This window comes from Halichoeres trimaculatus, unplaced genomic scaffold, assembly GCF_033239565.1.
Source record: "Halichoeres trimaculatus isolate MK-OKI-2021-1 unplaced genomic scaffold, fHalTri1.1 fHalTri1_scaffold_1, whole genome shotgun sequence".
NCBI lineage: Eukaryota > Metazoa > Chordata > Actinopteri > Labriformes > Labridae > Halichoeres > Halichoeres trimaculatus.
Genome location: NW_027437179.1, coordinates 7,808,800 through 7,830,886, shown reverse-complemented (window position 1 = coordinate 7,830,886; position 22,087 = coordinate 7,808,800). Strand labels below are relative to the sequence as shown.

The following is a 22,087-nucleotide window of genomic DNA, read 5'->3' as shown; positions in this document are numbered from 1 at the left end:
CGATGTTACTCCTCTCTCCTACAGCGTACGTGACAAATTCATGCAAATGACTCATTTTGCAAATAGGGGATGGCATCATTCAGCAACTTTTAACGTCTTGAACTGCCAAAAGCCATTTTTCTTATTGAGGAGTTGAAAACAGTTGGAAACAGTTGACCTGAGCTCTTTAATTGCACTGATTTTATGAAAAAAAGTCTGCATGTTAACCCAGCTGTAAGTGTCTTATTAGAGCAAGATGCAACAGCTAACTCAGATTTAAGCCCCCGCATGGAAATATCAACACCGTGACTGTGGTTGTGAAACTTCAATTCTTTACCAAGGCTTCTCATCCGGACACACGTGACAAGAAGCTTGGTTTACAGAAAAAAGAGCACTGAATGTGTTGTGTTTTCTTATAAAAAAAAAAATAGTTTTTTTTTTTTTTACTCTTAAGATTTGCACTTGTTTAGGATTACAGCATCTTAAGTCGCCACCCCGTCTTATTTTGTCGAGCTGCAGCAGCAGTTTACGTGTAAATAGCAGTCGACTGGAGGAAACACAGCTAAATGTATGCTCTCTGACAGAACAGCTCGTAATAGACACCGGGGCTTTTCCCTTGAATTATAATCTTTGTTTATGAAGCATCTTTTAAAGCACAGTCACGGTGGTTGACAACAAAAAACATGGCATGTTTGAAGTATGGAGAGCATTAAAAAACCCTTGAAAACTGAACGCATCAAGTGAACACTCTTTTAACAGCACTGAAATCACAGAAAAGCAGTTTGCAAAAAAAGAAAAACAATGCTGGTGGTTTTCAAAAATTAAACTAGCCTGATACAGACATGTTTTTAAAGTGAAAGCGTCACTTGTTTATCAGCCATACAGTAAATCTGTTGTGTAACCAAGATGTTCCAAATTTTCTACCTTATCCTCAAAACATTTATTTTTTTCCTATCTCGGAAAAAAAATTCTTTACTTTTTTTGTGAATAAAATGTCCCTCATATGTCTTATTTTGTAGCTTGGGGTTTAAAAATGCTGAAACATAAATGCTGTGAGTCTCTCCTACACTCACACACATTCACACACTGATTCGTGCAGCCCATAAATACCACTAAGTGGAGGATTTTTACTGTCGGAGATAAACTCTCGTCTAACAACAGCAAAGCTTTTAAACACAGACGTTACCTCAGTCGCTCTGGTGGTCTCTTCTGTGTTGTGAAAATGAAAAATAAATGAAAAAATAGAAGCAACGAGGAGCGTTTCACCATCAGCAGGATATATAAATGATGGAGATACTACTCTGGTTCATTATCTGTCAGTTCACCACTTATATGTCACTGAGTTTTTTTCTGATGCTGATGATGGTTTATAGAGATTTATGTTGAAATGTTGAAGTATAAAACAGTGACACATTTCTCTCACTGTGAGTGAATCACCATGTCAGTTCAGAGCTTTTTATCTGAATACAGATTGATTTTTGTGAAGAGCTGCTGCTCTTCACTGTAAAAACAAGCTCACTGGAAGGTCTAAACTATAGCCTCACATAGCTTCTCTAAAAGCTGTAATGATTGGCGTTTTTGATGTTGTCTGTTGCTGCTTGAGTCACTGATTGTGATATTTCTCTGATCCAGGTCTGTAATGTGATGAGCCCCAGCCAGAACAACTGGCTAAGGACAGGCTGGCTCCCTCGAGAGGGGGCGAGGAGGATCTACATCGAGGTCAAGTTCACCCTGAGAGACTGCAACAGCATGCCTGGAGTTCTGGGCACCTGCAAGGTAACACTGAATGAAGAAGCTTGAAAATGAGAGACGTGAGGAGACAGAGCTATAACAAATGAATTATGTTCTTAAATCCAATCCATAAGGCTTAAATTACATTACTTGTTCTCTTTTTTTGGTTTGTTTGGGGATTTTTTTGTTTTTATTTTATTTTACTGTATTAGACTTTATTTCATTTCACTTTTTTAATTCTCTTCAGATAATGATCAAGTTTGTCTTAGCTACAACTAGGGATGGGTAGCAAATTAGGTACGTTTATAGGTACCGACTGTATTCTGTCAAAAGTGCCAAGTATTGATTCATGTAAAACCAAAAGGTACCATGTTTAGGTACCTAAATGCATCCTTGTGACTGTGAGGGAGTGGAAGTGTAGTGATTTGCCATGCTGAGTATGGACACAGCATTGCAAGGTTACATATTGAAAAATAAATATGCTAATTTTTTTTAAAATATATATTTCATTATTGAACAAATTGATATTTTTTTTACCACATTTACACAAAATAGTACCTAAAATTGGTACCCTTGAGTAATGATACTGATTGCCAGGTACCAGGTATCAATACTGTATCGTTTGAGATGTTAAAGGTACCCATCCCTGGCTATAACCACTATTTGGAAATAAAAAATAGTTGAAATGCAGTGTAATAAAAAAATAAAAATAAAAAAAAGATAATGATGAATAAAAACAAATTGTACTGTTTTGCAATTTATTAGAACCCTTCTTTTAATTCAAAACTGTGCCAGGAGATTGTAATAACCCTCTGATGGTAGCTGCAGTAGACATCTGCTTGAAAGTCATTTCCTCATATATCCAATGGTCCCCATGGTGGAGCTGCATATCAGACTGTAGAGATTTTTTTTTTGTACCTTTCATATATTTATTCTTCTAATAGCATGAAAAAACACATCAGTGTTTGATTTTTCAGAAAGTTAAAGACACGCATCAGAGGGTTAAAAAAGCTTACAAACTATAAAATATAAAAAGTTAACGTGGCTGAAATTATGTGAAATGTTTTGCAAAGCTTAAAAAGACATCATCATTCATAAAATTACCAAGAAACACAAGGTTTTTGGTTTTGTGTTGAATGCTAAGGTGTATGTATTCCACTGTGGTGGACATGCCTGTAACTTTATCAACCACATGTAAAAAAAAATGGAAATCATATTTTGATGCGAAGCCTAAGAATGATTTTTACACTTAAAAAATATTTATACAGGCTTTTATATTATTTAATGTATCAGAGGGTGAAATAATATGACTTAAATATACATGTAAAATATGTAAACTGCATAAATGCATACAGAGGTATGATCTAACATGACCCCTGTTACAAGTTTGATGCTAGAAACACATTTTAAAAGAAAAGATAACAAAACACTGAAGAAGTTGTGTGAGGGTAAATAAAACACCTGGTGTGTTATCTTTCTGTTTAGGTTAACTGGAAAACACAAAAGTAACATTAGAGAGTATGAAAAAAAAGAACAATGCTATCTGAAAGAGATTAATCTGCTTATAAAATGTTAAACAAATGTTTCTATGAAGCAACTTATAGCAAATTACACAATCAAATATGGAAAAGTTGACCAACCACCGTTAATCAGAAAGTACCAACATTCAGAAATTTTGATATTTGTTTCTTCTTCACTGTTCTGTGATCACTGAGGAAACTACAAACATTTTTTTACTCTCTTTCACCTCGGCTGAACAAAAGCAGTGCTGCAGGCACAGCTAGATTACATAAAGGTATAATTAGCCCTTAACAACTTTGAGTGTGTTTGTGTTTTTCTGTAGTAGAGAGAAAAGAGAGTTTACAGCTCTGATTCATCATCTGTTAAAAGACTCTTCAAGCAGACACAGCAGCAAAGATCTGCTTATGAAATAATCCCATCATGTGGAAAAGGGGGAGTCCCACCCAAGTGGTGGTTATTCTAAGTGAAACCAACACCTGCACCTGAAAGTGTAACAAAGATATTGTCTTACCTTATATCTATGAATCTAAGGGATGTAGTTTGTTTCCATCTTTCTGTATTGTGTACTTACGGTGCACAGTAATGTAAATCACTGAGAGGACATGGAAGTGCTTTTTAAAAATGGAAAGTCCATGTTCTTTGGCCTTATCATTGGCTCAGAAGTCGGATGCTTTCCTAATCCAGCAAGACTCCGTCAAAAGAACAACAACCTGCCATGTTGGTTTCAGTCCAGCTCTAATGTTTCTTCTTGGGGCATCAGGTCTACTCACACTCCCTGCTCTGTCCTGCAGGAAACCTTCAACCTGTACTACTACGAGTCCGACAGAGCGGTGGGCTCGTCCATACGGGAGAACCAGTTCATTAAGATCGACACCATCGCTGCTGATGAGAGCTTCACAGGAGTGGACCTGGGAGTCCGCAGGCTTAAACTCAACACTGAGGTACGATTAACACCACAAACAACGGCACAAGTAACAACCAGATATGACGGTTAAACATCAGTCCAGGCTGTTTGAAGACGTGTTTCACTTTGGGAGTCTTTTCTGATTCATAGCTCAGACTCCTCCACAGGAGTTCAGACAAGTTGGAAACTCTCCCAGCCCCAGAGAGTCTCTTCCTGCCTCGTCACTCAGACAGATTTCTGCTCGTCTCAATAAGCGAAAGCAGCAGCCAGGCGCAGCTCAGTACCACGGGAAATAGTTTGATATTGATAACAGATTTAAATGAGAAGCTGAAATGTAGAGCTGCTCTTTTATTGGTACATCGAATTGTTCCATGAAGATATGACTGACACAAGATAAATCATTCTGCTCTGTCTGTGTATTATATGAAAGTTTCACACTTGACAAATCTCATGACAAGTCCCAAAACAAGAGATTACTGAACTCTTTTTTTTTCTGATTTTCCTGCACTGACAGTGACTTTTGTACCAGAGACCAGTGTGTCTGAGATCATTAATTCTTTTATCCTTTATTTTTGGAAAAGGTTCTGAAATTTCAGGAAGTGATATGGAAGTGATTTTGGGCTAAAATGAAACGGTTTCTGTGATATTAGATTTTAACATAAAACAATTAGTCAAGAGTTTTAACACACTCCAACATTTTTTTTTTCACAAATTGAAATTTATGCAGTTCTTGTCCAATGAAAAGCTTGAAATCGAACAAAATTAAGTGTTGAACAGTCAGGGGTTTAGAAAAAAAGTAAGGTTACCCAAAACTGTAAAAAAAAATGAACAGTTCATGATTAAACATGATTTGGCCCTTTAACAACTTAACGCTGTTCTGCAGAAATGGAGATTGACCTAGCCTTGAAAGTTGGTGCGACGAACTCCTACAGCTGTCCAAGTTTCCTTGATTCCTTTCAACCATCTCTGGCTGCATTTCCACCAAGCAGTCCGGGTCGGTTCAGTTCGGTTTGTCACGGTTTGGTACAATTAAGCCTGATCCTGTTTTTGTTTCCACAACAAAACTGTGCCCTCTCGTGGTTTGCGGTGTTTAAACCAGATGCCGTAAGCCGCATCTGTTAAATCATAGCATGACGCCGTAGCAGCGCGACACAGTGTACCCCGCTAATAAATCCAACAAAGAAGAAAAACACGACACAGTAAACAAAGATTGTAGATGGAGGACATCCAGCATTTTGTCCTCTCTGTGATTGGCATGTGGCTCTTTGATATAAAGAACAATAAAGCTTTGTTTCAGATAAGTCTGTGTGCCACCAGGAGAAATACAGCCTAAGTGGCGATTCTACCGACCAATCAACAGTCTGCAGTGTTGTTGGTCCACGTTCTGAAAGCGGATAAGTTCAGTCTGGCATCCATCTCGGATATTAGGGGATCTGTCCCAGGATAAGTCAGTGGAAACGCCACAAAATGCGCGCCATACCAAGACAAACCGAACCGGTCTGCTTCGTAGAAATGCAGCTTCTGTGTATGAAAGTCGAGCTGAACACACCGTGGTACCAGACCCTCATGGTGAGCGCTTTTGAACAGTACTGTTCTGCAGAAAGTCATGTAACGCTGTAAAAATTAGCAGGAAAAGTTAATCCATGCAGAAAGAGAGACAAAGCATCAGAACATTTACAGAAACAGGTCTTTACTACAGAGAAATGAAGTCAAAGAAAGTCAAGGTGAGCTCAGTGAGGAGAGTTTTCTTCAGCATCCAAAGACACTCAGAAACTGGGACTGGAGACTCTGACAGGAAGAGGTCTAGCAGAGCCAAACCAGAACCAGAACCAAAACCGGAAGACCAGTTTCTGAGAGTCAACAGCTTCAAGCTTCACAGCTTCAAAGAGGTGGTAGTGTCTCAGTCTCAGTTTCAGTTACTGTGAAGAGAAGACTTTGAGATGAAGCTTTGACAGGTCAGACTGCAGAAAGAAAGACATCCATCACTGAGACAGAGGCAGAAGAAGAACCAGAGGCTGGACTGGACCATCAGACACCACCAATGGACTACTGAAGACAGGAAGATGGAGATATGGATGAATGAATCAGAGTCTGAAATCTCTGCCTCATCACAGGATTTTCGTATGCTGTACATCGCGTAGGTGAAAGGATGGTTCCTCAGTGTGTGACATCAAATGTAAAGATAAACCCAATCAAAATCAAAATAACAGGGCTGAAATGCATTTTACTCTTAAAGTATCAAATGAAACATGTTTTCTTACATGTTTCTTACATGTTATATGTTGATGTTTTCTTATCAAATCTACTAAAAAATGGACTTTCTCCTGAGAGATCTGAAAAGTGACTTTGACCCAAAACATGGACTTGAGACTCGAAGTTGCAAAATGTGACTTGTGCCCATCTCTGGAGTTAGTTTTCCATTTCAGATCATTACGCTGCACAGAGTTTTGCTGAAGACTTGTTTTTTTTTTGAGGATGTATTTTCACATTAATGCAGCCGTTCCATTTTGGATTAAGATTCCCATGTTGTTGCCAGTTGTGCCATAAAGTTGGCAGTAATAAGGCCGTCTTAAAAAGTCTCAAATCAAACTTGAAAAACCATGGAGGAAGCCTCATTTTATTACATTTTTTCCAATTCCACAAATAATACCACCGTGTCATTACAGAACAATGAATCAAAAGGACAAAAAAAAAACTCTCCTCAGCTAAAACCATACAATGTGTTCCCATAGCATACAAATGTTATCACTCAGAGCAGGGGAAGAAAAAGCCTGAGGCAAGTTGAATGCTGAGTGTTGATTGTGGCTATACAACATGTTTATTTCTGGCATTTACATGAAGTAGCAACTAAACGGTCTCCATTATTACCCCAAAAAGAATGGCTCGTAAGCTCACGACTCGTAATTAACAGTCTAATTAGCACACAGTGTTCATCTGGAGCTTCATGAGTCAGTTTGACTGAGTAAAATCCATTAAATCCATCGAATCAGTTAGAAATAAATCAACTAATGAAGAAGCAGGAGTGATGTGTCAGCATGTTGAGATGTTTTTTTTACAGGCCTGAAACATGCGACATGTTTTCAGTAAGTTACATCAGCACACTTTTTTTTTTCTTTTCTTTTTTTTTTTTTTTACATCTGCAATAAACTCTAAAATCTGACCATTGCAGTTGTCAGAACAGCTGCAGAAATCAGTCCATGCAATAGAGCCATCAGACCATCTGATAACTTAGAGTCTGGATCAAACCAGCATGTCTGAAGTTAAAGTTGTAGACAAACTCCAACAGAAATGTTGCTGGGAAATGTTCAGCTGAGCAGGATTTGGATTCATGGTTGAGCAAAACACATCTGACCTTTGAAAAATACAAATTTGGAAGATCCAAAATTAATAACGCTTTAATACTTAAAGTCTGGTTGAACCCTTTACTCCTCCTCCCAAAGCAACACAACAAAAGAGCCAATGTTTCCGTTCTGAATCAGGAGGTAATTGTTACCTAAAATCTAGAAAATCCCAGGATTAGAAATGTAAATGGGGTTCATTACAGAATTTGCAGTTTCTTAATATATATAAATAAACACAGTTCATCTAGAAAGTATTCACAGCACATTACTTTTTCCACATTTTATTGTCATCTATGAGGTTATATTTGTGCCACCAGGAACTGAATTTGAATATAAACATTGAATTTGAAAAGCATGATGTGTACTGGAATTTAATGTCTTGAAATTGAATTAATTTTTTTATTGACTTTTTTTTATTTAATTTGAAATTGTACCTATGAAAATTCAACTCTTTTCATACCTTAAATTAAAAAAAAACCCCACCAAATTCAATTTCAATTCACAAAAGGCAGATTCAGTTTAATAATTCAATTTCAATACAGAGCGGCACGACCATTACACCATCTTGCGCCCATCAGGGAGGCTAATTGAGCAGATTTACTGACACCCTCTACACGTCCGCATCTGATGGCACAAATATAAGCTCGGTTCATGCTTTACACATCCTTGAGGTCTGCGTGGCTCTGTGTGGATAAATGACATCATTTTAGCAGATTTGCCCTCCCATGTAGTCCTTTTCAAGAGGAAAATTTCTGCTACATGCACCTCCAAAAATTTTCTAACTTCAAACAGTGTAAAAACTCCCTCTACTCTGGTTTTGTTCTCTGGTAGAAGTACATTTGTGATACACCGCACCCTGCAGTTTTTGAATGGACACTACAAATGTTCTCCTGTGCTGATTTCATTCGTCTCATTTTCGTGTGTCATGTTCGTGCAGAAAGTGTTATACAGACGTCTGTGAAAGGCTCATGGCAGCCCACCTGGAGTTTGTCCAAAGGCCCCCGAAGGACTCTCAGACCATGAGAAAGAAAATCCTCTGGTTTGACAAAGATTGAACTCTCTAGGCACTGCTCATCACCTGGACCATGCCACCCCTACAGTGAAGCATGGTGGTGTCAGCATCATGCTGTGGGGATGTTTTTCAGCAGCAGGAACTGGGATGCCAGTCAAGATTGAGAGTAAAATGAATGAAGCAATATACATTCAGGAGACATCCTGTATGAAAACCTACTTCTGAGCGCTTGAGACCTCAGACTGGGGCAATGGTTCACTTTTAGCAGGACAACAACCATAAAACCACAGACAGGATATCAAAGGAGTGGCTTCAGGACAACTCTGTGAATGGTCTGCCAAAGGAGCTTAAACAAAGTACTGAGCAAAGGCTGTGAAAACTTATGTACAGATGAACTGCAGCAGGAGCAAAGTCTAACATAATGTGAAATCTGAACGACTTTAAAACAAGGGGTAAAAGCACCCAAAGCGTCCTTCTCCTGTATCACCAACAAAAGTTTACTTTGTGCTGAAAGAAAGTGCCTGCATTTCTTATCCTTGCAAAACAAACTTGTTAAACCCAGTTTTAAATCATTCAGCGGTGTTAACAAGGCGCTCAGCTGTGCTATGATGATATTTTATGAAAAATAAGCATATTAAAATGTAAAAACATCCAAGTTTGCAGGTTGTTGTTGTTGAAAGCGGAGCAGGTGATTAATGACTGCTGCCAGAGCCCAACACCAGACACCAGTTTACACATTACATTAAAGCTGTGTTCACAGTGTTCGTCCTGCTTTCTACAGAGCATGGTATAATCTCTGTTTGAGATTAAAAAAAGGGGAGAACTTTGAAAATTTTACTCAGTGCTCAGGAAAACACGTCAGATACACTGTTTTAAATGTTTTTAATGTGCTTTAAGAAGCTGTACATCAGAAGTTTGTGTTAGCATTTTAAAGCTACTACAGGAAGAAATAACTTATTAAGCATTTGTGTGTCAGTAAACTTAATACTGTCATCCTCTCCTTAAGTTTTACTGACACAAAGTAGTCATACTTTGCTTAAGTGATTATAAACAACAATGTAAAGTTTGAGGTGAGTGAAAAGTGCAATGACCATCCATAAGAGTTGAACAGAGACTTTTTTTAAGTTACAGAAGTAGCTGAAGGAAGTGTGATAAATTTCCTCATGTGATCTGAGTAAATGTTTCTTTCTGTCATTTTATCATTTGACACAAGAGAAACTCTCTGTGGAGCTTAAGTGCTTTTTTTGGAGCCAAATCCTGAGCTAAAGTGCCCTCTTGTTTTGCAAACACACTAAACTGCCCCCTTGGCTGGCTAAAACGTAATAAACTGCCCTTTTGGGTGGAAAAAAATGCTTAAGTGTTCTCCTTTTTTTTTTCTTGTTGTTTTTCATTTTGGCCCCTTCCCATCAAATAGTCATTGCACACCACTGGTGATGTTGACCATTTTTTAATCATCATCTTTAGTGGCTCATGTCCTTCTGATGGAGAGACAATGGCAGAATTGTCCCCTGAATCTTCTTTATTGTAGGAAAATTGACAATCTGGACCATCAGTAACATTGGTCTCTGGTTCAGAAATCTTTCCTCTGCAACACTATCCCAGTTTAAAATCTGTGATGAAGCTTCTTCAGCTGGAAACATACCTGAACTCATTTTTGGTGAATATGTCAAACAGATGACACGAGAGCAGTGACAAGGAAGAGAAACCTCCTCCTCTACACACACCTGGGTCTCTGAGTCTTAATTTGTCGTCATAGGCGGTCAAAATGTAAATAACTGGGCAATGAAAATAATGTAGATCAAAGAAACCTCTTCATTTTGGATCTGAACAGATAACTTACCCATTATAAAGTGTTAGGGGTCAAAATGACCTGCAACATCATCTTTATTTACAAACTCTGCACAGACATTTCACTACACACTAAAGTGCCCAGATTTTACACATAAGTTTATGACCCCAGATGAGGAAAAGTCACTAAATTTCATGAAGAAAAAGAAAGGATAAGTGGTACTTCAGTCAACATAAAAACAGAAATGGGTCGACTTTACCCTTAACATAATTTAAGGGTTAAGTCATAATGCTGTTTGAGCTCAACTGCAGCCCTAAATATAAGAGAAGACATGAGCAAAGAGTCTCAGATTATCCTGATTCATCTTATTTTATAATTGTTCTTAGAATTCTACAGCATTGATGGTGTTGCACTGTGAGGTAGAAATGTCACGCCTCTCTGTCTGCTCTCAGGTGCGTGGTGTGGGCCCTCTGAGCAGGCGAGGCTTCTACTTGGCCTTCCAGGACATCGGCGCCTGCATCGCTCTCACCTCTGTGCGGGTGTACTACAAACGCTGTGTGGGCGTGAGCCGAAACCTGGCCGTGTTTACTGATGTTGTGACGGGGGCTGACTCCTCTTCTCTGGTGGAGGTCAGGGGTCAGTGTGTGGATCATGCAGAGGAGAGGGACACGCCTAAGATGTACTGCAGCGCAGAGGGGGAGTGGCTGGTGCCCATCGGGAGGTGTGTTTGTTCGGCCGGGTTCGAGGAACACAGAGACTCCTGCGTGGGTAAGTCCATGTCGTTTTTCCTAAAGAGAGCTCTGTGGTGTTTGCAGGTTTTCTGTGTTTTGTCTGTACTTGTGTGAACATCATTGTTAGAGCTTCAATTCAGAATGATTTAGGTGTCCAGCTTTGCTAAACCTGATTGTCTTATTACCTCAAATTCAGCGTGAACAGTCAGTCTCAAGTTTGGGAGAGACCTGAAGCTGTGCTTTAAAATACTTAAGTTAAGGAAGAATTCTCATGTGTTTCTCTACCTAAACAAGAGCAGACACTTGTTAAACGTAGCTACCCCTGCTCATCTCTGCTATGTATAAAATCACTGAATTAAGAGGAAAAGGTGGATGCAGAGATGAGAGTAACCCAAACTGTTATCCCTCCGCATTGAATTCAAGCCAGGGAAACTTCAGATGAGCTGTTTCTCTGCTCTAAAACACAAACACTGGTTTCTTCTGTATTTATTTTTCAGTTTTAGACAGAAGTTTATGAAATACAAAGCAAAATTTGAGACACAAACTGCTGTATTCTCTTCAGAGTCGTCCTTTAGATTTTGACACATGTTGGTTGAGATAAAGTCTTGGTGCAAGGATGATGAAAAACATGTCAGTAAAAGACCAGAGCGGAGTCACTGAGGGTTATTTTGATAGGATAGCATCACAGGCTCTGTTGTTTGTTGTTGTTTTTCATGATGAGGTTTGAAACGGTCAGAATGACTGTCAAATCAGCAGCAGCTGAATCATTGAACACCATGTTTGGGCCGCTCTGGTGCCCGAGATGTTTAATACTCACTCTGTGTCCGGGCCGATCATCTGACACCCCTCCTGCCTGCAGATCCTGTCATCTCTCCACAGCGCGCTATTGAAAGAGGCATAAAATGCCCCAAACCCCACAGACTGCATGAGTCATCTGCAGCGCTCTGCAGCATGTGAACCAGACTGGAACGGCCTCAGTCTAACTGGATCTGATTAGACCTTACACCCAAATCATCTTCCTGATCAGCTCGACGCTCCTAAAGTGTGGTCTCGCCTTGTTTAGTCGTTAACACGCGGAGACCTGTTGCAGGGCTTCAGTCTGTGTCTGTTTGCATCTTTACCAGTTCTGTTTTCTCATAAGAGATGATGCAGGAAGGGTTTTTGTACTTAAAGTTTAAGATAATGTTCTGCATTTGATTATTTTCTGCTGCGGCTTAAATCCTGCAAACAGAATAATGTCTGTCAAGTGCAATAATAGAATAAATATAACAAATAGATATAAACCTGGTAGCCTTGAAAAACGTCATGACAACGGTATACTTGAGATCTGGATTGCATTGGCCAAAAAGTCCATGGAAAATGAATCCCTGGCAGTATTTCTTTTATTAAAATATTAAGGTTGGGATTTAAAAAGACAATGTGTGGAGCCACCAGGTCAAAAGGTAAAAGCAGCAATAAAATCTTCAGTATCAAGTCGCAGTAGTGTTGTTACCTACAAGTTTAATTTGTTCAGTGACAGAGCTTGTAAATTAAATTACTAGTTAAGTAAATCTTCCCCATTGAAATGAATTGAAATTACCCATTCCAGACCCCAAAAAAACTATATTGTATAAAAATCCAAAACAACATAATGTACTACCGTAAACTGGTTTTATTAAGTATGATGTTTAGCATTTACCTCGGATCAGACGACTTCTGCTGTTGACAGAGAGGGAGAAAGGCTGAAATGAATAACTGGATCGTATTTGCTGGTTTTTGCCCTTTTTGCTTCCCTCACTTTCATCTGCAGGTATTTTTGAAAAAAAATCTTTCCAATGAGCTCTGTTTCATCCTTACTCTCACCATGCATCTAAAATGAGTTAGGAAAGTGTCATTGAGTAGCCTCGTCACACACCCAGTTACAATTTTTCTTCCAGTTCCTTTTGAATAAAGTGTTTCCACAGTGAGCTGAACACGTAAAGGGAAAGAGTGAGTCAGATGGGCAGATGTTGTTCACGGTGGCCTTCACTGCGCCAACTAACGGTGGGGTATCTGAAGCTGGCTTGTTACCCCAATCTTAGCTCTCAAGTCTCAACCCAGAGCAAAAATCAGCCGAGAGACTGCTCTTATCTTAAAAACTTTTTGGTTGGGACACTCGAAAAATAAGGTTCCACTTTGCACAGTAAAAATACCGTCTCAGTAATTTTACTCTTAATACACACTTAATATTTCACAGTAACTCACTTTAACTTTTTCACAGCAACTTCCTGTACGTGTTTCACAGTTTATGACAGTAAAGCTACAGATTTACTGTAACTTTACAGTGGCCCTGCTCTTCAGATTACTGTTAAAGCATGTGACGTAAACAAACAGTAAGTTATTGTGAAATATTACAATTAAATATTATAAAACTGTTTTTTGTTTGTTTGTTTATTTTTTTTTTTGTTTGTTTGTTTTTCTCTCTAATTACAGAGTAGCATATACAAAGGTTTCAAAGTGACCATAGACAAAACTCTTTTGTAGAGGTTGGTAGTAAAAACTTGTGCCTCTCAACCAATAACAGCTGGGATAGGCTCCAGCCACCAGCAACCTTGAACAGGATAAGTGGTTCAGAAAATGAATGAATGAATGAATGAACTTCCTTCTTGTGGATTGGATATTAAATTTAATTCAAGAAGAACATTTAATCCACTGGCAAGGGTGGACGCGCCAACAAGATGCAATTAGAAAGTTGTCAGTCAATTTAACCTCATCAGTGAATGTATATCTGATGTTAAACTTTTCACTGTTGTCAGTTTGAAGAAGCTTATTTAGGAATCAGTTGTAGATCCCCACACATCAAACCCCCTGTTTCAGGCTCTGGGTCCAGGAGGCAAACAGACTGAGGCCATGTCCACATGCAGCCCAGTTAATTTTTATACCTAAAGGTCACTAAAAAACAATGTTTTCTGAAAACTCCGGCCAAGGTAAAGATTCAGGAAAACTCTGGTTTCATTTACATGTCGGGAAACAGAGTCTTTGCTTCTTTAAAGCCACAGCTGAAAGACGGGTTCTTTCTGATTGGCTGGAACTGGTTTCACATTTGAAAAGCTCTGCCACATATGATGCATGCTTTAAGCCACACTTATCAGTGGATTTGCCTGGTTACATGTGGAGTAAAGTATTTTTAAAAACAAATGAGTGGGGATATTCATTTTTTTTAAATATCCGGCTGCGTGGGGACAAGGCCTGAGAGGGAGGGATGCTGACTCTTTAGGTGAAAGGGGATAAGAGGAGGAGGTTTCAAGGAATTTAAAGGAGTGCAGGAAAAGGCGTAATTGAGATGTGATCCTGCGCCTGGAACTTTGCTCTAAAGTATCTCTATCATAGTTGAAAAGACTTATGTATTATTTGTTCTTCAATGCGTCACATTAGCAACTTCTAACTTCAAAGTGTCCTCTGAGCCCAGAGCATCAGCAGAATGGCTCCTGAATTTAAAAAGCAAAACATGATTTTTGAAAAGGTTTTGAACCTTTCTGGTGAATCACAAAGTCTGTTTGAAGCCCTGGCTGTGGATCAAGAGAAATAAAATTATGAAGTAAATAAGTTCATAGTTTGGTCAGAGGCTTCTTTAAAGGTTGATCACTTCCAGCGACTGCGCGTTAACGCTGAGAGAAGTTTCTTCACTCATTCAGCCGGAAGAACGCTGATGAGGTCTCCTCATGTTTTAATGCCTTCGTCTGTTTGTTTTCATCTTTTCTGATTCTCTCACAGGGTTTTGATCAGCTGACCTCATGTGGAGACCTGTGCATATTTCAGGTTGCCATGGGTTACAGTAATTAAAACCTATTAATCACAGAGCGATGGATAATTAAACGCTAAAAGCAGTTTGTCAGCTAAACGAGCCAAACGAGACACGCAACAGTGGTTTGCTTGCATCCTCCCACCTCCTCCCCCTCAGTGTCCTCTTCCTTGACACACACACACACACACCTACACACACACACACACACACACACACACACACACACACACACAGGAGTCTTTGTCGTCTTACCAATCTGAGTGCAGCTGCAGACATCCTCTTGGTAGGACACAGTGGGAGCTCCTCGTCAAAATGTGTCTAAAGCGTAGGAGGTGGAGTGTGTGCGCAAGTGTGTCTGTATGAGTGTGTGTCCGGTCAGAGGGCCACTTGCAGACTTTCTATAATTAGTTGCAAGCAATTAGCATCAGCGGAGAAATGCAAAACAGAGCCCACGAAGAAAGCAGAGAACAGGACGTGGAGGAAAATCACCTCGAGTCACGTTTTGTTTACGTAACTGATTTTATCCACATTTTGGTGAAATGTAACACGCTGGAGTAAGTTATCTGAGCTCCCACTGATAGGATCTTTGTGAAGGAGTGGGAAGAAGGAGCATAAAAATGTCTCAGAAAAGAAATCATTCTTATTATAATCCTCAGCTGGAGGTGATGTTTCCAGCCTGTATTTTATTTACCATTACATCACGGCAGCTGGAGCAGAAAGGGAATTTGCAATGGGAGAAAAGAAAAAAAAAAAAAAAGAAGAAGGCGGCTCCTAATATATCCTCTGCTGACGTCTTGTCTCTTCTGGCACCAAACTGGGTCGCCGTGCTAACTCACCCTCGCCAAAGCCAGCCACAGTCACGCACACACGAGACCAGACAAGACACAGAGAAGGAGTGGAGGGCACGAGATGGTGAAAGGAAGACGACTTAAGTGGTGCTTGCTTGTATGTGTGTGTTAGTGTGTGTTAGTGTGCACACAGAGAGCAGGAGAGTGTGGGATCAGACATGAACGTGCGTGAATATGTGTGTGTGTATATGAGCGTGCTTAAGTGGTTCTCCCCTGACAAAGGTGCAGAGCTCAGGCTGAGAGCACGACATGTTGTGTGTGTGTATGTGTGCGCACGTGTGTGTGTGAGAGAGCCCAGGGTTGCGTGACATGCCGTTGGAAGTGTCACAGGGAGGGAAGCGATGAAAGAGGAAGGAGAAAAGAGAGGAGAGAAGGAGTGAGACTGGTGGAGTGGATGACTGGACCCCTCGTCTGCTTGAGTTTACATCAAAACACTAAGTCTGTGTGTATATGCGTGTGTGGTGGAGCAGGTGTGTAGTGTATGAGTGTGTGTGTGTGTGTGTGTGTGTACTGTATGCGTGCCTCCCAGTGCCACTGAAGAATGGGCTAAAGTGCCCCATACAGTGAGAGCGATCGAGGACACACTGATATGAGGCACACACACTTAGGCTGGTCACATCTACTCAGCTTAGTCGGCCCATCCAAGCCTGACACACTTACACACACACACACACACACTCAGAGAGAGGGGTGGTGCTACTCACACATGTTGGTTGGCTCACTCCTCTGCTCAGTCAATGGGCCACAGCCTGCCCTCCTGCTCCGTGAGCTGAACTGTGACGCTCATATTTAACATGATTTATGGTTGAGTTTTGAAATAACATAATCCAGCTTCTTCACCAGAGGTTCACACACCATCTGGATCTAATGTGATGGAAAACATCTACATTAAACCCTGTAACAGTTTCCCCCCTCAAAGTTTTTTTTAACATCTAGGACGTTAAAATTATCATTTCATGCTCCAGCAGAATTAATCACTCAATTTAAAAATGTATGATAAAGATCCTGTGTAGAGTATAAGAAATGTCAGACTCACCGGTTTTAATGCTGCACTTTTATCACATATAAATAACTTCACAAGAAATATCCACAAGTCTAGCTTACTGGACTGCATTCCTTAATGCAAACTTCATTTTTTAAATAATAAATATAATTTGGATCTGAACACCAATTTTACCAATATTGTCCTTTTTGATCAGGGGTCCAAAACATCCTTATGCCATCATTACAGATTGATGAATTCAAATCTGTCCCTGAGGTACCTCTTGATACCAGATGATCAGTGCTCAGTTTTCTGCAGTGTTGTTGTTAACGTGCTGTGTAAACATCAGAAAACTCTGCTTCTGACCAAGGGAAATTTTCTCCATTAGGGGGCGATCAAGGGAAAATATGTCAGAACGTTTTTATGTCAGGATCAGGATCTGGATTTGATTTTTTTTTTTTATGTTTTGAGACTTTTCTGTCCTCAATTAACATTTTTAGCCCCAAATATTTTGAAAGTTACATTCTGAATTATTTTTCACCTTTTCTACATGATCTCATAACTTTTATCTGGTCTTGTGTCTTCCACTGTGATCTCTTGACTCTGGATGTTCAGGGTGCTCATTTTTACGTCATGATAAATACATTTGTTTAAACAGTGGTAACTGGTGAAAAGTAATGTAGGTAAAGCTGCGCTGTACCATACAGGTAGTCCTCAGGTTATGAACAAGTTCCGTTCCTACGATGCGTCGTAACTAGAAATTCTGCACCCTAAATACCCCCTAGATCTCTAGATAACTATCCAAATACATGTATTATACTTCATATTCATGGGAAAGAAGTACAGAAAAATAAGATATGCAGCAGCAAAAGGGGGAGCACAAATACAATGTACACTATGACGCAACTTGAGACAAAGTGGATGATGCTGATGACCACGTAGCACTGCGTAGCTGTGATACGCACTCCTTGTCAAAAACTAGCATGCGTGCAAACAGAGTGTAACTTCAAAACCTTCTTTATTTTCTTACATGCATATATTTATTGTAAAGTCGAAATAACGAAATTCGAGAACCATGTAAGTCGAGAACCTCCTGTACAAGCACTACTAACAAACAACTAATAAAGAACTCAAAATATACATTATCAAACTTCCTGTACAAAGACCAAGTTTAGTTATTATACTTATTTGGTCTTACGTCCAATTAGCAAGGTGAATTAAAAAATGCACACCAGACAAAAAGCTCAGGTCTTAAGAGGTTAAACAACCATCCTACTGTGGGTTGATACAAACTCCAGGCTACCAGTGATAGTTAAAATGTTTTATAATTAATTCCAAACAATTGAAAATAAATAAATAAATAAAAATTCCTTTCCCAAAAGAGTCGTTTACAGTGTCGGTGTTCATCACTTTCAGTGCCATCAAACTTCAAACACCGAGACTCACTGAATTTATTGGAGGGCAAATTCAGAATCTCCTTTTAGGGATAGAGTTTTATGAAGCTGATTGGCCAAATTCCCAATGCTATGGTCAGTCTCTTATTGGCTAAACACCTCTGCTTTAGGACAGCTTTTTATAAGTGCCCCTAAAGCAGAGACTAAAAGCCTAACACTTGTTTCTCCACATAAAAAAAAAACATGTTTACGTATTTTTTTTTCAATATTAGTTTTTTTTTTTTTTTTTTGTGTGTGTGTGTGTGTGTGTGTGTTTTGATAAAACACACAAAAATAAAAACACAGTGTGTTGTAGAGAGGGAAGCGCCCTAGCATCCTCTAGCTTCTGCAGAATGCACAGTGCTTTAACTTTATGCAAGTAGCCCATGCACAGTCCACATGTAGTTTAGTGACACTGGTTTTGTTTGTGCACTTGATAGAAAATATAAATGTTCACTTGATGTAGACAGTGATTCACTTCAGTGCCATATTTCATACAATGTAAGATAAAAGCTGGGGACTGTATGTAAACAGACCTTACTCCACTCTGGACATGCCTGTGTGTGACTGATGCACAGAAACACATGGCATCACTTTTTAACCCAAACCTCACCTCCCCTCTATAAAACAGGTGAGACACTTATTAAAAACATGTTGTTCTTGTTGGACACTTTAGCTGAGAGCAACACTCCTTATCAGAGAAAGGTTTTCAGGGTCTTTAAAGTGAAGCTCAAATTGCTTCAAACAACATTCTGCTCTTCATGTTACACAGAAAAATGTAGCATTGAAAAGACTAATGAGTAAAAAGCAGTTTTGAATTAAAGTTAAGACTAAAAACAGATTTCCTTGTGAAACATTAATGAATCAACAAGCTGCTCATCATCAGAGCAGAGGACACATCCAGCTTCATCCAGTCGTCATGTGAAGCTGTGTTTAAAGCACGGTGTTTTCATTACAGTCAGTAAAATTATTGCCTGAACAGGTTCAGGGAGTTTTTACCGACAGCAGAAAAACAAAAAGCATCAGGCAAAACTAATTAAACTATTGATCATGCATAACAACGTGGAGCCAATTTGCTAATTGCTGTATTTAGTTTGAGGATAAAAGTCAGTTCCTAAGACTTATTTTAATTGAAAAGGTTTGAGCCAACTCTTATTTTTCCCTGATCCATAATGCCTCCAGCTTAGTTTGCAAATCCACATGCTTATTTTTATAAACTGTTATGAGCTTCAGGTCATTTTATTCCTTCATTGAGATAAAATCATGATCAGAGTAAACCAGGGGAATTAGGAAATTGCCACGTCAGTCAAAACCGTCCACACAGAGAGTGATATCAGATATCATTGACTGAGGGGATTATTTTACGCTCTGTTGAATATTTGCTTCAGTTTTTATCTTTGGTTCTGGTACATTAGGGTCAGGAGTTACAGCTGAAATCATCACTTCATTAGGACAAATATTTCTTTAATAAACCAGAACAGCACAGATTAATGAAGGGAAAAGTCAATGTCATATTTTATCAGAAACATTTTGGATTCTGCTGTAAAAATCAGCATACCTTTAAAACTTTATTTTTCAATTTAATACGTGAGCTGTGTACAAAAACCCAAAGAGGGGATTTTGTTGAATAAACATATTTTATCCCGATTCATCAGTTGATCAACCGTCTTAAGCTCTGTCATGAGGTGTTTTTTGACTTGATGTACAGTGGGAGCCAAAAATGTTGAAACACTTGTCATAATTCCCCTAATGGGAGAAATAAAAGGGATATTCTTATCTTATCTTATGTAATCTCACCTTATTTAATTTGAGTGGTTTCAGGGTTTTTTATTTTTAATTTGGCTGCTAAAATATCCATAAAATGGAATTATCTACAACCTTCATCTACAAAGTCATCATTATGTCATTATGTTTTATATACCATAGCACAGAGCCATCATGAGGAGATCTGGGTCATTTTCCTTACTAAAAGGAACATTGAAAATGATGGACTGGTCTCCCCTCTGCTGCCCCAGCAAATTTGGGCCAGTTGTAAAATAAGTGGATAGATTTATTTAACATTCAAATGAAAGCCTTTGGCTTGAGTTACAGAAGTTATGGGAAAACAGAGTTAAAGCTCTCAGGACATATACTGACACTATGCCAGAGACATGTGAAGCTGTAATTGCTGTAAAAGGTGGACAAATCAAATATTGAAGTTAAAGTAGATAAAAACAGTTGAACTCGCTTCATCTGATATTTGTTCAGCACATCTCATGATCATGCTATGGAGGCAATAAAAAAAAAAAAAAAGATAAAAAAAAAAAAAAACAGGTTTGTTAGGTGTTCCAATAATTTTGGCTGAAATCTGGAACCTTTAGTTTCAGGAGCAAGAACTCTCTGAGGAACTAAAGAGTTCCTCTGGCCTGGCAATTCAGTAAATCCAGCCAGTGGCCATACAACAAAGATAACAGCATAGAGACAGGTGGGCTGGTGAGAGACAGGCTGGCTCCATACAACAGTCAGCCTGTTAGCACGAAGGAGATCCATCACAGGTTGTTTTGGATCATGCTTTATGCTTTTCCAAATTCCTTTGTTACACTGATACTCCGCCAGCACTGTTAACACTAGGGATGGGTACCAAATTAGGTACTTTTATAGGTACCCACCAAACTCTGTCAGAAGTGCCAGGTACTGATTCACGTAAAATCAAAAGGTACCATATTTAGGTACCTAAATGCATCCTTGTGACTGTGAGGGAGTGGAAGAGTAGGGGATTTTCCAGGCTGGACATGAACACAATCGAAAGGTTATATATTGAAGAATAAATATGTTAAATTGAAAGAAAAAAAAACATTTTATTATTAAGTAAATTGATATTTTTTACCACATAAACACAAAAAAGTACCAGAAATTGGTACCGTGGAGTACTGGTACCGATTGCCAGGTACCAGGCATTGGTATGGAATCGTTTCAAATGTGAAATATACCCATCCCTAGTTAACACAGTGGTCTCAAGATTTTCAAACCATTTGATTGAAAGCAAGAAAATGGATGTTAGAGGTCGTAGCAGAGACTGACTGGTGTTTTGGTTCAAAGGGTGATCCTGTTAGGTTGCAGCTTTGAAGTTGGATGCATCACTCACAAACAGCTTTAGACGATCACTTAATGCTTTTCAGGCAAGGGTGTTTTTACATTTCATACAAAAAGCTAAATCAGGAACCACTCTCAAGAACTCCTCCCATGACTGCTGTAAACTCAATCACTGACTAATTCAGCTGTAGTTCGCCAGTTCAAAGGGTCACTTTGAATTATATCGTCCTCTCAGATAGATATACAGGAAGATAAACAGAACTAGATTCAGACCCTGGTTCCTGCTGTTGCAGCACACAGAGTACCTCAGAAGGTCCCTAATTCCTTGGGAAAATTCCTGCTGGCACAGAGAACCTTTAAATACTCTGCTGTGTCTGCTGGTGCAGCCACACTCACCAGCTGCATGCAACATTAATATGTACTCTAGACGGCTGCTTCGCTGCCAAAAGCATGCTGGGATAAATAGCAACACAGGCCTGGCTGGTGGCATCACTTCAAACAGCTTTGCTTCCTTGTTTGGGCAAAATCAAGCTTTAAGAAAACAGGGGTGAAGTGTTCAGGGGATGAGTCGTGTGGAGTTCTGATGCAATTAAAAAGGCTGAGCGTTAAAGACAAACAGAGACCAGATGAGGTGGTGGTGGTGCAGGTCCAGGGGCACAAAGCAGGATGTATTTAAATGACCTTATAATATACTCAAAGGCAAAAGTGACATAAAAACAGAAATGTTTTAAACTGGATTGAATAATATTGTTTTTCCAGCTATCCTCTGAATGCAGGTTGTTCCAGTTACAGACAGGATGGTGATTGAATTCTGCTTCATCACGTTGAGTTCATACTCTGGGCTCAGCAGACCTAGATGAACAGATCTAAGATCCTTTTTAGGTTTTACAGGGTTTCCATGAAGTGATTTTACAATTATAAAATAATTATTAAAAAGTAAAAAGAACAGACAAATATATGGAAACTTTTAAAAACTGAGTA

At 39.2% G+C, this 22,087-nt stretch overlaps 1 protein-coding gene across 6 annotated transcripts in view; it reads left to right on the top strand.

Moving 5' to 3' along the window:
- epha8 (eph receptor A8) overlaps positions 1-22,087 on the top strand; it is a 185,594-nt gene that overhangs the window by 83,106 nt on the left and 80,401 nt on the right. For all 6 annotated transcript variants that reach the window (XM_074679007.1, XM_074678989.1, XM_074678970.1 and 3 more), the window contains exons 4-6: positions 1,612-1,755; positions 4,023-4,172; positions 10,730-11,045. In XM_074679007.1, the coding sequence (XP_074535108.1) occupies positions 1,612-1,755; positions 4,023-4,172; positions 10,730-11,045 (610 nt within the window). The remainder of the gene's footprint in view (positions 1-1,611; positions 1,756-4,022; positions 4,173-10,729; positions 11,046-22,087) is intronic.